The 18,959-nt window shown below is 31.8% G+C and overlaps 1 protein-coding gene across 2 annotated transcripts in view; it reads right to left on the reverse strand.

Annotated features, from left to right (window-relative positions):
- Positions 1-16,492, reverse strand: part of LOC119644374 (nuclear hormone receptor FTZ-F1-like) — a 52,946-nt gene extending 36,454 nt beyond the window's left edge. For both annotated transcript variants that reach the window (XM_038043919.1, XM_038043918.1), the window contains exon 1: positions 15,346-16,492. In XM_038043919.1, the coding sequence (XP_037899847.1) occupies positions 15,346-16,432 (1,087 nt within the window). In that variant the 5' untranslated portion in view covers positions 16,433-16,492. The remainder of the gene's footprint in view (positions 1-15,345) is intronic.
- Between the last annotated feature and the right edge of the window lie 2,467 nt (positions 16,493-18,959).

An 18,959-nucleotide genomic window follows, 5' to 3' on the forward strand; every position in this document is an offset into this window, starting at 1 on the left:
GATATTTGATACGCGCATTAAAAACCGTAACACCTACTATCTACCATCCTCGATTCCCTTATTGCGCCAAGAAACAATTCTAACGGAGGTATAGCAAAAAGCTAAGCAGAAAAAGACAAAAAGAAAAAAAATCGATATATGTTGTACATGAACACCATTTAGCTTGCTGTTTTTAGTTTAGTAGGTTAACCTAAAAAAAAAAAAAAAAAAAAAAAGAGAGAGAAACAAGTAAGGATATTACAATCGAATAAAACCGACTATTAGATACCATACACTAATTCGCCTTGTACCGTTTATTCCCTCGTTTTGTTTATAAGCCCATCAAAAAATTACTGATTATATTCGTGCAAAGGCATACTTTTCATCTAAGCCCGTTTATTCTACCCACACGGCCTAATGCAAATTGAACCAACTTCATCTCTTTCTCACAAATTTTATTATTTTTTCATTTTTCGTCTGAAAAAACTGGAAGAATTAGAAGATTCTCCCCTTCACATAAAGGCGGGCTGTTCACAATAACCCCTGTTAGACCTATGCGATCCAAATTTCCCATCACTATTTTTTTTTTTTTTTTTTTTTTTGCTAAATTGTTATATATGAAAAATGACACCTTTTCCTAAAGAGAGCTTACTATTCGTGAAAAATCTTATATGAAGAGGATAGATCCACGTGGCTTAAAATTGGTCAAATTATTACCATGAAGAAATTTCCATCATAACACATTAATAATCAGGACGCCTTTGTGACATATAAGGATTTAAATTTTCTAAGGATTCTTACATCTGGTGGTGTTCAAAAAATAGATCTGCGATAGGATTGATTTTCTTGTCAATTTACTAATAAGAACCAATTTAGACCATGAAATATAAGAAATCAGATCTTTTTACCAAATCAAGATTAAGTTTTCATAGGATTGCTTATTATATATGAGAGGGGAATCAACTTGTTCATATCCAAATACTATTACTCAGCGAATAATTATGAGAATTGCAGTTTTTTTTCCATGTAATGGGAAAAATTGAATCGATCCGAATCATTTCAATAGCATTCGTCCTTGGGTGAAAGCACGTTAGTGTAACAAATTTCATCAAAATATTTCAAAAATTTGCGACCTGTAGGCTGAACATAAAATTGGATGGACAGACAACAGACGAATACATAAGCTCAGATCAGTTCAGGAAATGACTCTGAATCGATCGTTATAATCGATCAATTTTAAGATCTATCTTAAGCGCTGTACCACAAACGATATAGAATATAAAATATATATATATATATATATATATATAAAAATATAAATATAATAATAGTAATAATAATAGCAAATAATAATAACTAAACAAGTAAGAAAGTTATATTCCGCTGGAGCCGAATCTCGCATACCCGCCACTATCATTGAAATCTTTGACACCGCAGTGAATGGGATAAAAATTATCTTTCACTTTTCACTTTGTTACGAAACCTAAGGAACCTGCCACGTCATAATGGTCCATCATAATTAATTTAGAAATTGACATACGTAGCTTTTCGCATTCCACCCGTCAACATATTTTATTTCATACCCATATTGTTGGTATTTTTAAGAAAAAATTAATCCACCAGTTGTCGCGGTGCCTGCCATACTCATTTTGAAGTTAACCCATTTTTAGGCACAATATATATACAAAATAATTTTAAATATTCTGCCTGGTTTGCACTACGATAAATAAGCATAAAAATGAAAAAATTAAACTTAGTCACTTATAAGTTTGTGTTGGGCATGGACGATTTTTTCAATTTTTGAATCTAAAGAGTAGAGTGTTCCATTGAGTAAATGTGGAAAATTTCAGCCTTCTAACTTGAATAATTTCCGAGTGACGAGCAATTCAAATTCCAAAAATATTTCTTAGAATAACCTGAGTTGCGTTCAATTTACACTTCACTGTGCACTTCTGCTCTGACCAATTTGGCCCATTTTCAATACCAACTTGCACACAAAAACTTCCAATATTTCTACCAAATTTGATGGTGATATTGCGACCAGATTGGTGGCTGTGACAAAAACCACATAGACGGACAGACATAGCTTAATCGATTCAGAATTTCGCAATATAAGATTTTCGAAATTTCCTTTTGGGCGTTGCAAACATTATGATAAAATGAATACATTTCACATTCCCTTCAGTGATGGGTATAAACAAATTCGATAAAAAAGACCGAAAAATCCAAACAAACACTTGATAAAAGAAATTATCGTAGAAAAAAAAAAAAAAAAAAGATGAAAATGAAAATGAGACAAGAATCGAGATAGTAATGAATTAACGATAGTAGAACAAAAGGGAGAACTGATAGAAATAATAGAGACGATATTGATGTTGGAAAAAGGCTCTTCGGCGTTCGTACGATGTAAGCAATAAGACCGAAAGTAAGTGAGCATTTCACCTTCACATATGTTCCAATGTCTATCTACTTGTAAGGAAGTAAAGGAAAGCATTGTAAGAGCGCATAAAATAAAGATTTTTTTCGCCTTTTTTTTTTAAATTTTTTTTTTTTATTTTTTGAATGGAAGGAATTTTAAGTGGGTATATATTAAAATACGCAATGAAAAATTATCCAAAAAGAAAAAAAAGTGACATCAGAACCGTGCTTTCAGTTAAAGAGCTCTTGGGTTTTGGGTCTAAATTTGAATTATTTGAAATAGACGGAAGGAAAAAAATGGTGCAAGCAAAGATTACGAAATTTGTGTGATTGGCAATGATTTGAATGAAAAAAAAATTTGATTTTCGAATAAACAAAAAAAATAAATATATATATATATATATATAGTCGTTCTTTTAGTAATAAAAATGAAATCGTGAGTTAAGCTATCGAAAATATCTCGCTGGAATGTTGCTTCAAAGATATTGTAAACAATTTGGATGAAAGAAATCAAAATTCTTCGAGTTTGCCTTCTGCGCTGTTTGCCTTTTGCAAAGATCTTGTTTGATGCGAGAAAGACATCTTTCAACTTTTGATATACTTTACAGATATGTTTTTTCACTATAATGGATTGTTGTTGTTGCTGTTGTTGCCATTTTTCCCCCTTTAGTAGCCCGATAGAGCGAACATAAAACTAGCTCGCTTGCATATTCAATTTTATTTATCCTCCTCATTCACTTTCTTTGAATATATTATCCTCCGAAGGGCATTTGTCCGCCCGATGCGTTATATCGAGAACAGAATTTCACACTTAAAACTTTGTGTGTCGCATAGAAAGCATAGGAAACACGTCGTATTTATAATTCCAGAAACTTTATTCCACCAAATTTTTCCGCTTAGTGGCACATACAATGAAAGGTTTCGAAACCTCTCAGCCATATATAAATAGATTCAACGGTCGTCGAAGTCAAACTACACCGACTAATGTATGCTCGTTAAGAATTAATTTCAAATAAACGCATCCGTCAGTGTATTAGAGGGTTAGAAGTCAGTAGGCTGCAACTATCCAGTTACGATTCAGTTAGATCTTTTTTTTTTGGAGTGAAAGTAAGATATTTGAAGGAGAAAATCTTCTTCTTCTCTGGAAATGAATTTTTTTCCACTATATTCTCGGCGCAAAGGTTCAAAACAATCAATATACTAATAGAGAAAAAAAAAAAGGACCGACTGCAAAAATATATCGGAAATGCGGAAACACCATCATTACGATCACGAATTATAAAATTAATCTTTGATCTTGGGTCGGAGGCAATTTATTACATAATTATGTGTAAGTTTGTAGAGAAAATTCAGCAAATTGCAAAGGCGGAGTCATACAGGCGTTATCGAATATACACAACACATTGGTGATGGCTAGCCAACCAGATGGAAAAGAATTTTCAAGATGAATGAATCTTTTAATAAATTTTGCATTAATCGCTTGCGATATATATAATTTCGCTTAAAGCAATCTTTTTACGCACGAATTATTGATTGCTTTCTTCGTTAAAAGCTTTCGAAGCGTTTTCGTTTTCATCGTTTCGAATCAATTCTTTTGTGATTACATTCCGAACAAAATTCTGATTTCTGATTAGAGTATGAGTCCATGTAAAGAGCTGGACGATTTCTACTTGCTTATACATTTGCTTTGGCAACATAAGTAGCCGAGGAAGCATGCCAAACAAGTCAATGGTCACGGGTCCGAATCTCAATGGGCGATGGAGTTCACTTTCGCCTCCAGCCGTAGGGGATAGTTTAGTTCACTTGCCGATTGGGCGCACAGTCAATGCAATGCATTCGAAATTTCTTTATCGCCCTTTCTCTTTCCTCTCGTCTTTTTGACCTTCACCGCGTAAGACGAATAAAAGACATTCGTCCAAGTGATTGATGATGAATATATATTATATGTATATATTTTTTGAAATATCTGGTTGTTACAAGTGGACAAGACCATGCATGTTCCCAAACTTTGGATAAATATTTGTTCAAAGTTTAGATCAATGTTTACCTATCAGCTTAAGTTGCAGTTAACAATTTTTGGTTGATTCGTTTTGTGGACGGACAAACCCGATTATCAAATTTAATCTTTTAGGTTTCAGTTTTTTGAAATCGTCAGCATTCCGCCGGGCAGGCAAACCTCTAACTCAGAACAAACGTGCCTGCCCCATATGGGTGCATAGGTGAGAATGCTGCTAGATATATAAAAATAATATATAATATAAAGTTTACGAAAAGATGATATCAATGCATCAATGTGTCTTTTTATCTGATATTTTTAATTCCAATATTTACCTATACTTTTACTGTACACGAACGGCAATTTGATAAAGATCTTATATGACAGAAGAAAACTAAACGAGTTCCTCGCGTAGGAAAATTGATAGATTTTTAAGTAACAATTTTAGTCTCTCTCTGCAAGCAAAACGTTGCGTGACCGGTTCGCCAACAAATTTATGAAGTCGGCTCATGTGTTTATACTTTTACATCGGAACGCAAGCACTTTCAATATTGAATACGTTTCCGATCTTTTGATTGCGGTCCAAACTGGACCGAATGAATCTCTTCAAATTATTTGCAAAAGAAAAAAAAAAAAGAAAAGAAACCTCTTGCAATAGAATCGGTTAATAGGACTTTTTCGCATTCTGAGATTTGGATAAATTCATTATGGGCTATTGGTTCATCGCTGGCACTACAAAGTCTCGTAACTTTTAAGGCAAATCAATGCCTGGATAAATTTTGCTTATTCAACTCCCAACAAGTGTTCATAGTCCGTAAGAGTATATTAAGCTAATGCGAATGCGTACAATATATATACGTATATATATATATATATATATATATATATATATATATATATATTCAGAAGAAGTTGTGATGGGTCCATCTTTCATTATTTCGATCGATTCATAAAGCGATTCTTTTCATTTGTCCTGCCATGTTTCGCTCCATCGGATCAGATAACTGTATTAAAAGAAGTAGTGGAAGAACATTTAATAATGGTGGACGTTGGTCAATTATGTTTTTATGCTTGTTTTTCATTTGTTTTGAAATTTCATCAAGATTTCTATTCCATGATTATTTCATTCCTCATACACGAGAGCGGGATGCTGCTGATGAACAACGACAAAATTTTAGGCTCAAGCAGTTTATGAAAACTTCATTTCATATCTCGAAATTGTTTTTGCAAAGATCTCGTCGTTAAATATGCAAAAAAAGCGTTTTTTTTCTTTTTTTTTTAATATGTTGATCGCTATAAGAATAAGTATTTGTGTTAATCCAACAAAACAGCAACAACAATAATGAAAACACCGAAAGCAACATTATACACTAAGCGCAGAGTAAAACAAAACCAAAATAAACCCAAAACACATTGACACACATATTAAATACAATAAACACAATTATAGCGACAACGACAACAATAGCAACAATTAAAAAAAGCAAAGTAAGCAAAAATGAAACAGTTTAAAAATAAATGTAATAAAAACAAAAAAAAAACAAAAAAGAACAAAGAAAATGAAAATCGAAATAAAAATAAGAGTAAAGTTGTTGTTTTTTTTGTTTTTTTTTTTTTTTTCCAATATTCTGAGTCTTGGGATAGGTCACTTTATATGTATAGTACGCACGTACGTAGACAAATATTTATATGTAAATATAAGCGAGTGTTGTATATACAAACATATATACGTAACGATTACATACAAAAAATGAACGGTAAGGTAAATATTTTTTTAACAGTAAAAGTTAACCGTAGAAGTTTAAGTAAGAAATAACAGCATGAGATATCAAGTTAGGTTAAAAAATTTATCAATTTCCTTAAAATACTTTATATAGATATTAAAACCTTTTGTTTGTATATATGTATGTATTTATGTATATATATATATATATATATATATATAATATATATGTATATGTGGGTAGGAGAAAAATTATTATCTATCCTTGAAAGACAATTTTTCATCTTCGATTTTGTAAAAGGGAGGGACGAGAAAATGTGAAGAGTTTAACAGCAATTTTGTTCGTTTCTGATAATTGAAACCATGGAAACATGGAATAATTTTAATATAAAACAACTTTTCTACCTACGAAAGTGTACAAGTTTTTTATATAGCCACGCGAATATGACGATAGATTTGGTAATGAAATTATTGTATATGAGCAATTCGTATAGCGTTTTGAAAGATTTATTATAAACTTTGAAGCTTCTAACACTTCAGCTTAGCGATTTTTATGAAAACTAACTAAATACTTTCTTTGACTCTCCTCATGCTAACTGAATTTATGAAATGTTCCCCAATCACATGGAGTTTGATTTTCGAGACGGCCGTGCATTCATGCAAAATACATAATAGAATTGCCTTTCGGTCGTCCTTTCGATATTTGAGATTTGGGCGATAAACGAAAGAAACATGCTTCCTTGTGGAAGCCAGTAGGATTCATTAACTTTAGTGTTTCGCATTTAGAGGTTACAAGAGCACATTTCAACAACTTCCAATATGACTGATAGCTTCTTCATTTAACTATACTTTGTTCGACATGATCTCTCAATCTCTCACTTCCATCTGTTTGTCCTCCCCCTCGTCCAATTATCGTTGATATTTCAATGGTCGGGTAAAACTGAATAAGACAGATAAAGACTTCCAGAATCATATTTAAATGCAGACAGAGAAAATGATAATAAAAAAAAAAAAAACAACATAGAACCGTACATCCGTAAATGCAGATAGAGATACAGTCGTAGTCACAAATATGGCGAAGATAAGTATAAATTGAAACACAGATATAGGTGCCGATATCGACGGATATAGCAAGATAGAGATAAAAATAGAAATATAGATATAGATATAAATTCGTATACAGATCTATTCCCATACAAAAAAAAAAAAAAAGAAAATACATATATAACTAACGACACAAACAAATAAATATAAATACATAGACACATGCGGATATAGTTATAGATACAAATATGAAATGTAAACTGAAATACAAATAAAGATGTCGATGCCGCCAGATAGATAGGCTCAAATAAAAGTATTATACTAACAGCGATACAGATACTGATACAAGTAGACCCTAAAATGTAGGTACAAAAAAAAAAAAAAAAAAAAAAAACAACACATGTATTATAAAATTCAAATGCAAATACAGATACAGACGTATCTATATATATTTATTATGTATATATACTGACATATATATAAACATATATTAGAAACAAAGAGATATACGCAGGTACGCAGCATATAGATACCGCTAGATATTCTGCTACAGATACAAATATATATGTGCAAAGATATCAATACAGATGAAGATACAGGCATCTCTGAGCATTTTTCGAGGAAAAATGACTTTCATTCGGAACGCTTAAGGGATTCCGCTGAAAAGGTGATAACAAAAAAAATTTGCCAAGATTCACTTCGGACTGTACATTTGATATCGACCGATAATCTCAAAGAGCTAAGAAATTGGGTTAATAGAATATTTTGTTCGATAGAGGGGATTTTGTGTATTATGGACATGCCCTGAAGGCGGACCAAGACCATTTTGTGTCAGATAAGCAACGCGACGATAAGCTCGACAAGTCGTTCCGAGATTAATTCCGAAATTGAACATTGAAGAAAGGTAACTCTAATATATTCTTCAGTCCCCCAAGGAAAAGTTTGCCTAACAGTTTTAATAAATCTATGATTATCGAAGAATTTCATTTTTTTGTAATGTTGAAAATTGAACATTTTTATTTAAGCACACACATTAATTCTAACAGTTTTTTTTTTTGTATTTTTAATCGGATTTGCACCTGTTCTAAGCTTGGCTTATTTATGCAAAAAAAAAAAAAAGAGGAAAAAAATAAATTAAGAAATATTTTTTTAGGCTATAACAGCTGTTTCCCCTCCCACAACCGAAGTTCAACTCCATGCTTACTTCGTTAACTGACTTAAACTAAAAGTATTGATGGATATAGTCGACTTTTCAAAATCTGCGGCGGACATTTAGCCAATACACTAAACGACCTCGTAAAGGTCTAGAACTAATGCGGTTTAAATTCATTTTTTGCAAGATCTTTCAAATTTAATTTTGCACATGCTATACACAGTAGGTCTTTTGATAGTACCTATCAAATCAAAATTATTCGTATACGTTGATCACAACATAAAGATTGAAGTTGAAAATGTTTGGTTATTATATGTATATGACGACTCTTTTTAAGCTAGGCATTGGCGCCGCCCCACTCTTTCGATAAAATAAATTACTACGCCTCTATACAATTCTTCATTTTTTTCCCCCTTCTCTTCGCTTCCCATTATTTTAACGAAATTTTTATTTTATATATCTGCATTATGCTTGATAAGTTAAATGAATATTGAATATAGTGTAGGTTCGTTCAGTGATTGCTTTTCAGAGAAACACGCTGGTTGTAAAAATATCAAAAAAATTTGACATATTCAGCGTTTTGCGCCTTCAAAACTCGAAAGAATTTTGCTGTTTTTTTTTTTTTTTTTTTGTCTTTCGAATTTACTAAGAAAATTAAAGTTCCGATTACGGGGAAATTCTTTACGCGCTGGAATACTCCGTTAAAATCTATAAAATTTATTACAAGCAGATGCATAGAAAATCTTGACCCTATTTTATGTTCGACAAGAATATTAATGCGTACAAAAACGAAATACATAGAAAAAAATATGTAAGTGTATTATGCACGTTTATAACGGCATATAAAACTATATACGCAGGTAATTTATAACAAACACGAACGAAAGCGTATTATAGACAATGAGGTGGTGATAGTGGAAGCGAGAGTCTGTAGTCCGTAATTATATTATCCCATTTGTTTAACATTTGCGTTAAACAGATTGACTCAGGTAAGGAGGGAGGTTTACTTTGAAAGAGTTCCACCGTACACGTCACATCATGTAGTGATAGAAATGTTCGAACTCGAGCTCGAATTCTAATTCGAAGAGTTCTAGAAGAACTTTTTCTGAAATATATTTTTTTTTTCTTTTTTGCCCAAAGTTCGATTTAGAGTACTTTGCGCATTCATTTTATAAGATTTACTCTTTGATTTTCAATTGCTTTTTGAATTTTTCAGAAATTCCATAATAGGTTGCCAAACGAAAGGGCGAACGGATATGAAATCATCTAAGAAATATTTATATCTTAAGTGCTTATGTGCGAACAGACGTACGGACGGATATGAAATATTTGAAAGAATATCTTATGTGCTTTCTTGCGAATGGACGGATGGATGGACAGACGGACGGTTATGAAATACTTTAAGCAATATGTATACCCAATATGCCTTTCGGTAGATATTTACGGAATTAAAAAAATATTGCTTGTATAAACACACACATTTCTGTTGTGGCAATCGCTATACCGATTTCTTCTCGAGATCATATATATAAAGGTAAACTTAATTACAACTCTAGTTAGTAATGATGAGGAAACAAATCCATGTTAATAAGGCGACTTCGTAACAAAGGCATTGCAGGCAGTAGATTGGCTAATATTAATTCCATGTCTATATGATAAAATCAATGTTTCAATCAAGTTACATCTCGGTGCCTGCTGTCACTTGTAAAGATTGAACATAGTACTATTAACATTAACAAGTCATCCACTTTTCAGGGTATTAACGGATGCTTACTATAAATTTTGAATTTGAACTTTACTCGATTTTTGTTACTTATTTATCCACGTACATAATACGTGAAGGCGACGCAACATGGATTTCGCCATCTTTGAAAAACAGCAATTTTAAGAATAAACGATAACCGCACAACAACAACAACAACAACAACAACAACAACTTCACCTGCAGATTGAATTTAAGAAGAACTTCCCTAAATGATTGACGAAGAAAATCAATGGATCAGTGCTTTGGATGTGAGATGTAATGCTAATAAAAAAAAAAAGCAAGAACTGGAGGATCAGTAAGAATGGGAAGCCTAAAAATGAGCATAAATCGGGGTTGTATCATTATTTTATACAAGTCGAAGTGTCCAATCAGCAAATTATCAATGACTCTTAACGAAAAGAACATCATCTTTCGTATGGGTTTGGACGAAGTACCATTAAGAGTAAAGGTCGCCTCAATGTTCATTTTAATGTCGATACAGGCAGGCAAGATAAATACTAAGTAAAAGGAAAAAAAAAAAAAAAAAAATTACGAATAGTTTGCTTTAATATTTATGTACTTTGTGTACGTTCTGTACTCGGTGCTCGCTGGTAGTAGGTAACGTATATTGTCTCGCTACACAAGTATGTAATTGAAAGGACATTTATGTACAGCACTTGTACTAAACTAAGGGTCTATATATATATATATATATATATATATATTAACAATATTTAAGATGACAATTTGCCAGCAGGTAAGACAGCATCAAATAGCTGTTGTGAATGATGAGAATCGATGTATAGTTAGTTACCTTAATACAAAAGAAATGATTTTTCTCTGAACTAAGAAGAACGCAATTTTGAATTTGAAAATCACAATAGAAAAAAAAAAGGGAAAAAAATACTTCACACCTCCATAAAATTAGAGATGCTAACGGACAAATTTTTAGCTTCAACACAAATGCTTAAATGCGACTTTACGTCTTTCTACCCTTCTAAGTGCTTCTTTTATTAATGCATGTTATTAAACTAAAAAATAAAAAAATTTAAGACAATTCAGTTTCAAATCCATTCATTTTAAATAATAGATGGATGATAAAATTATCGACTAGAAAGAGAAAAATAGAAAGAGAAAAAAAAAAAAGAAGAAGAAAACAACAATTTAGCGCATTTGTAAGTATGGGTGAAATCTGCAGGTAAGTGTTAATAAAATTAAAATATGTTCATGAAAAACAACATATGAAAAATGTTTTCAAAATGCGAACAAGAAAAAAAAAAAATAAATAAAAAAAAAAAACTGAAAAAATCAAAACAGAAAGAATACGAACAAGTAAAAAATTTATGTACGATAGAGGCCGAATTTCGCATATCGACCACTATCCTTTTCGCATTCCACTCTCCAAGTTGTTTCATTTGATACCCATATCGCTGGTATTTTTAAGAAAAAATTAATCCACCAGCTCGCTGTGTCTATCATATTCATTTTGGAATTAATCCATTTTTAGGCAGATAATATATCTTAAAAAGTAGAGGGCTTCGCAAAGTAATTGCGTAAAATTTCAGTCTTATAACTTTAATAATTTCCGAGTAACGAGCAAAAAAAAAAAAAAAAAAAATCCAAAAAATTTTATTAAGAAAAAGAGAGTTGCGTTCAGTTTGCATTTCACTGCAGGCTTATGCTCTGACTAATTTGGCCCATTTTCAAATACCAACGTACGTATAAAAACTTCTAAAGTTTCTACCAAATTTGACGGTTAATATCTTCATTTTTGTGACCAAAAAGAGGTGCCAATCAAAAAACATCACACGGACAGACATGGCTAAATCCATTCAGATTTGCGCGCCGATTAAGAATGCATATTCTTTATAACGTCTATGAAGCTTCCTTTTGGACGTTACACGCATTATGATAGAAAAATCAAACTCGGCATTGGTAGTTAAAACAATTTTATCCTAGAATGCAGGTTAAAAGAATTTCGAATTATTTTATTTCCAAAAAAAAGTGAAGAGAAGGGGAGCAAGGCCGACCAATAATAATCCTTAATAATCCTTATATGCGATAAAATGGAAAAAATAGATCAATCTGGTCCTACCTGATTCGGTACAGTCGATTTTTATATCAGATTACTGTTGTCGATCAATTTGCTTAAAAGAATATGAAAGGTTAGATACATTTACCATATGACTGGATATTTCGTGTGGTATGGGTTATATGGGAAAAGCTCAAACATTTGGGTAATCTAAATTCCAAAATTTTAAACATTGTTGCTTAGTGGTTTTTGGACTAAAAATTATCGGACCCATGATGGTTGAATTTAAAGCTACATGGAGAGGGCATCAAATGGGAAGACGGACGGAGAAGCTAAATTAGCATTAGAAAATGATTCCGAATTGATTGGTAGAATAAAAGGTGAGTCTATATTAAATAGTGAGCGCATTGAAGACACCCAAGTTTATATTATGGTATAAATTCCAATTGTGTCATAGTTTTCCATACCATAATGCTGATACGGCCTAATCACGAGGCGCATTGAGCAAGCATGTGATGGACCGATGGCAAAGTGAAAGCTCGCTAAAAAATAGATGCCAATATGTTGATGGATAGATGGTATAGCTGAGCTGTGTGCGCAGCGTAATGAACCAAGAAGACCTGTATTCGAGTAGTAAGCAAACGGGCGCTTATTTCGCTCATCAGTCGGCGCATAAGGAGAAAAGTAGGCAACTTAACAAAATCTATTGTCGGCAGCGTTGAATATCCCCTCATACAAAAGTGGCATGCAAGCAGCATGTCGCTCATGCGTAGTGCGAATAATTGCAGCGTTTCACAATATCTCGAACGATGCGGTTATGATCATTAAAGGCATGACGTTAGCCAATGCATTGGCTAAGGAAGCAGCAGGTATGGCAGAGGGCAAGGCTGGCAAAGTGCGACCTGTGAGAGGGAGATAGACGCACGAGCTCATCCGTAACATAAGCCAATGAATTCATAGGCATTATGGCAACGCATATTTCTACGTGCCCCAACTACTTATTGGTCACGGATAGTTCCAAGCATAAAGACTTGAGATTTATTTTTATAGATTTGCACCGATTTGGTTTAAATTTGAATCTGGACATATATTTATAGTATTTGAAAGATGACAGAAAATGCTGAGCATCTGTTCCTTGACGGAGACTATAATCCGATAATCTGGTGCCAAGCATCCTGCATGGACTTAGGAAAAAAAAAAAAAAAACAAAATGTAAGAGCAATAATATATAATCCTAGTTAGTGGCTAGAAGGCAACACAGGCCGGTCGGGCAACAGGGCACGGGATAGGAATATAGGCGTGTTTTAAAGGGATAATAAAGTTGCAATATAATCGTTATAGATTTTGATCTAAAGTGTTTCTTGTGAAATTTTAGACGTTCAATTAATTCCCTTAGTCAAATTTTTTTTTTACTTTAATTGAATTAAATTTTTCAATATTCTTGGGGAGCAATCGGCTTCGAATCAAAAATTTTTCGAAAAAAACCAAATAAGAAAATGAAAAATGTTCAAAGTGAATACATTTTTATATTTGCATAAAAATTAAATAAGAATTTTCTTAATTATATGGGGCCGGAAATCATTTTTGTGCTCAAAGTGACATTAAGTGATGCCAAAAGATCCAGCAACCCCATCGTGGTACAAATTTAAATTATTAAGCATAAAGGAAAGCTCTATACTCGCCTTCGAGTCAAATTTCGTACACTAATCATTTCAGTTCAAAATGTTTAAATCGCTCCAATGAACACTCGCTAACTAAAGGGGACCCATATAGTAAATGATTGGACCTCTTTCCTAATCTTTGTAAGCAACGGATCATTAACATTTATGCAACTGATTTTTAGCTTTTTTTCCATCTTAATTTTTGTGGCTTTGTAAATTCTGCGAAACATAATTAAAGACGTGTAAAGACTACATACATAGTCTGGATCTATTCACAGTTTCATAATAGAAATTATCGTCCAGTTATAGTATTTCTTATTCATCCCTTTTTTATCGCTCTCCGTTAGCGAGTACGTTTGAAAGTTGAAATTTCTGCACGCGTTCACGCAGGCGTATACGAAACATAATTAATTGCATTTTAAAAGCGAAGAATAATAATTGAAGCAATTTTCAGCAAGTGAAACTGAAAAACATATCGGGCAAGAAGCAATGATCGATCAAAAGCTTCATATTTGTTATCTTCCTTTCAAAATTTGGACTAAATAGACTAAGTGTGAAAATGATGATATCAAGGCTTTAATTGTCTACGGCCGGCATATGGGTATGTTGACCTCCCACTAATCCAACGATCTCCTTAGGGTTATGTTTATTTGTGTTTCCCTATACTCCTATATATATGAATATTTATAGTCAGACTTAATAAATTTAGTTTTATTCTTTTCAACTTTTCATTTTACAATTCCAAGTTGTGAGGATACATACGAAAAATGATTGGTCAGGCAAGACCGTAATATTTTGTCATGATAAGTAAAAACGGTAAAATCAATAAACGATAATCGGATATACAATAGTACGGTAAAATTGTTTATTTCGCCAATATTCCGCAAGATGAGTGAGTCTAAGGTGAAATTGGAACCGTACACTCCAAGGTATTCACAGTTAATTGATTACAAGCCATTAATTAATTAATGATCTATTGCGCGGACTAGGCCAGATCATTAACACAAGATATATATAAGAATAGGTAAAGAAAACCTCATATAGATCTAGATCAAGGAAAATATCGAATATAGAATGTGTCGCTCTCCTATCATTTCGAAATTTTCTTTTTTTTTTCTTTAGAAAAATAAACTGAAATTTATTGTGCATTCTGTGAAGAAAAGTAAATCGCATCCGAATTCCGAAAGTAAGCTGCCAATTAACGGTATTCTTTTGCAATACTCTCTTAAAAGGTAATCTGTAACAATCGCCTATTAATTCAATGGAGTGCGTGACTGACTGCTAAATGAAGTGAACGAGAATTTAAGAAATTGTACAAGATTCCAGATATTATTTATTTAAGTGTCGATTATAAGTCGATTATACTTAGGCGACAAAAATTGGTCCACGTGCTAGCAGAGAGGAAAGATTTGCACTTAAAATGGAAAAAATGCAATAATAATTTAATAAAAATTTTCAAAGAATTCCGTTAAAGATAGAGAAACATTTTTTTAATTAATTAAAAGCGCAAACGCTGGATTCGGATAGTTATGTTTTCGTTGAAAAAAATTTTTTTTTATGGAAAAAACAATGGAAATGGAAATTAATAGACTTACCTTCCAATTTCATGCCAACTTCGAGACATTTCTGAAAACGACAATACGGACAACGTTTCCGTTGGGTTTTGTCTATGTGACAAGAACGTTCCGCAACGCAGGTGTATACCTTTTTATTTTGAACGGTACGTTTAAAGAAACCTTTACACGATTCGCAGGTTAATAGACCGTAATGGTAACCACTAACTTTATCACCACACACCGGACATAATTCTTCGAAGAGATGTTTGAAATCAATAACATCTGCTGTTGAACCGGAAGTTGTGGCACTAGTGCCACCCAAAGAATTAACAGCCAAATGTGATCCTGACGAACTGGTCGCCCCTACAGCCGGTGGCAGTAATGACATATAAGAAGCTCCCGTGGCAGTAGGGGCCACGGAACTGTTACCGCTCGGACCACCGGCCGATGTTTGATTGTTTAATGTAACCACACCGTTAATAAGTGATATACCGCTGCCACCAGCCCCGCCGGCATTTGTTTGCGAGGTGGTGGGATTCGGACCGGGCGGTGCACCACCACCGCCGCCGCCACCGCCATTGTTACTGTGTTGTGAATGCGAGGATGTTGTGTCCTGATAACCTGTGGGAAATATATATTGAGAGTCGATATTGTAGATATAGGAATATTGAAAATTTGGATTATTGGCAATATTTTGTTGTTGTTGTTGTTGCTGTTGCTGTTGAGTTTGTTGCTGTTGTTGTTGATAATGGGATTGTTGCTGTTGATAATGTTGCTGTTGTTGTTGCTGATGTTGTTGATGTTGTTGATGCTGCTGTTGCTGTTGTTGTTGCTGCTGATGACCTGCCACTGCCGCTTGCGACGAAGGAGTTATATGCAAAGTATACGAATAATCATTGGTATCGCCGGCGTTATTGAAATTATCATTATTCTCATTATTGTTAGCAGCATTGGCAGCAGCGCTCAGCAGTTGATTCGTTGACGATTGATTGGAATTGCCCGTTGCCGTTGCCAATGCCGGACTTGAAGGTTGCTGCTCTTGATCCAATTGCAAAGAAAATGGTGACATATTTAGCGACGAGATAAACGACGCCGTCGCTTGCTGTTGTTCCATTTTTAAAAGCATTTTTAATTAAATAATTTTGGAATTTTTTCAAAATTTTTTTAGGTTAACTTTTACTTTAATTTATTAATTAACAAATTTTTTTTTTTTTTTTTTTTTTTGTTGTTTGTAAAGTTGTTATTTGTTTTTTAATTTTTGTTTTTTTTTTTGGTTTCAACTTTTCATTTTTTTATCATTTACTTTCAAGAGATTTGCAGAATTTTTTCTTTGTCTGTGTGAGGTGGGATTTTGTTTATGCATGTGTATGTTTACTAAAGGAGAGGGACGGTTTTCAAATTTTTTTTTCGCTTTCTTTTTTTTTTTTTTTTTTTTAATATTTCACAATATTGTTTAACATCTTTTTACTTGAAATGTTTGCAATTAATTTTTACGCATTATTTTGTTTTTTTTTTTTTTTTGTTAAACATTTTTGGTGGTCCTAACGCAAAATCAACAGAACATCTTTTCAAATGATTTTTATTATAATAAAAAAAAAACAAAATTTGTATTACACGGGCAGGTACTTGGGTGGTATTTTTTAATTATTTTATTTATTTTTTTTAGATTATTCTCTCATATAAATTAGAGCTGAGGAATTGGAAGATTTAGGTCACGCCGATTTAATTATTCCTATGTTTACAAAGCTTGATTTTATTTGTAATTTTATTTGGAAATTAAAAGCAAAAGAAATTTTATATTTGATTACTATTATTAATTAATTAATTAATTATTGTAATACATTCTTAATTGATTTATTAAAGAAAATTTAACTGCCAGGGAAGCTTTTTTTCATATTTAGTTAAATTTTGTAAAAATTTACCACAAAACAACACAAATTCTTGTTTAAGGATTTTTGTTAGAAATTTAATAAAATTGTTTGGATTTTTTATCTCGATTTATTTATTATAATGAGGTTTTGTTGTATGTTTTATAATTAATTTTATAATATATGAAAAAAATTTTTTTTTTGTTTAATTAATGTCCTAATTTTTTTATTAATTAAAATAAATTCCATTTAAAATTTTATCTTTAAGTTCATGTTCTAAACCGCAAATGGGAAATAATTATAAGGTGGTATTCTTTTTTATTATTATTATTAGTATTATTAGTATTATTATTATTATTATTATTATTTTTTTCTTTTTTTTTTTTAATAATTAAGACTCGTTCATTTCTTTAAATAATATTCCACAACGTTTTTTCTGTATAGATTCTTAGCTTATTAATATTAATAATAATTTTTTTTTTTTTTTTCATTTATTAAGAGAATCACAAGAATTTTTCAAATTTTATTTTTAATCTTTTTTTTTATTTATTTATATTTTTTTTTAAATTATTTATTAAAATTTATACATTTCTTTTAACAGGTAAAAAAAAAAAAAAAACAAAACAGAAAAAGTGTCAAGTTTATACAATGAACATAATCCTTGGGTTGTTATTGTATAAACAAAGGCCACTTTATTTTTTATTTAAAAATTTTTTGTTTTCTTTTTGGGTCTCTTAATTTTTAAAAGTTATTTTCGGTATAATACTTTTATTTATTTTTTAAACAAATTTTTATCATAACAGTTTTGCTTATAATTGTTGTGTTGAAAAAAATTATAATCAAATTTTATTGTTATTCAGCTTTACGCTTGTGTTTGTATTTTATATATTTTTTGATTGTTTTTATTAAATATGTGTATGTATATACATATTTATATACATATATACATATATATACATATATATGTATATATATATATATGTTGCTGCCGAAAACACGACCAACATCAACCACGTATCTCGATTGACTGAAATGTAAGACAAATGTGTGTGCGAGGATACCCGCAGTACACTACTACTCTATTTTTTTTCTTCTTTTTTTTTTTTTGTTCAATAGTGTATAGTTAGCAGTCAGCCAAACACACGAGGCGTTTAAGCTAATGTCTACATTAGCGTCGTCAGTCAACCTAACAAACTGTATAGTTATTGAGATAACATATTTTATAAAGTACTATAATACCTTTAGTACTATAGTAGAAGAAGCAAAGCAATACCGTCAGACTCCCATAACCTAGCGTAACATAATCAAAAGCAAATTAAAAAAAAAAAAAAACCAAAAAGATTCTCTTTTAATGTTATCATGTAAATACAACAGAAAATTCACTTTCATTGAAAAGAAAAAAAAAAAAATAAATAACAAAAGCATGAACGAAACGATGGCTTGCTTACTCATCACTATATAAAAAAAACGAGAGAACATTTGCTTAGATGCATCTCTTTTTCATTTATTCTTAGTATGCGTTAAAATTTTTACTAGTTAAAGCTTTTATTTACTGGCTCCCTCTGTGTATTTATTTCTCTTTTAATTTATTCACTCTTTCAATCGCATTTTATTGAAAGGGAAAGTAAAGCTCTCTTTTGTAGTTAACAAAAATTTATGCAATATTATTTGACGAAAGAGCTCATCTGTTCTCTTGTTATTCACTCTCACTCTCTCTCACTCTCTGTCTCTGTGTGTTTTTCTTAATTACTGTGCGCTCTACTAACCCAGCATTGCGTTTGTGTA

Source organism: Glossina fuscipes, unplaced genomic scaffold, assembly GCF_014805625.2.
Source record: "Glossina fuscipes isolate IAEA_lab_2018 unplaced genomic scaffold, Yale_Gfus_2 114346, whole genome shotgun sequence".
Lineage (NCBI taxonomy): Eukaryota > Metazoa > Arthropoda > Insecta > Diptera > Glossinidae > Glossina > Glossina fuscipes.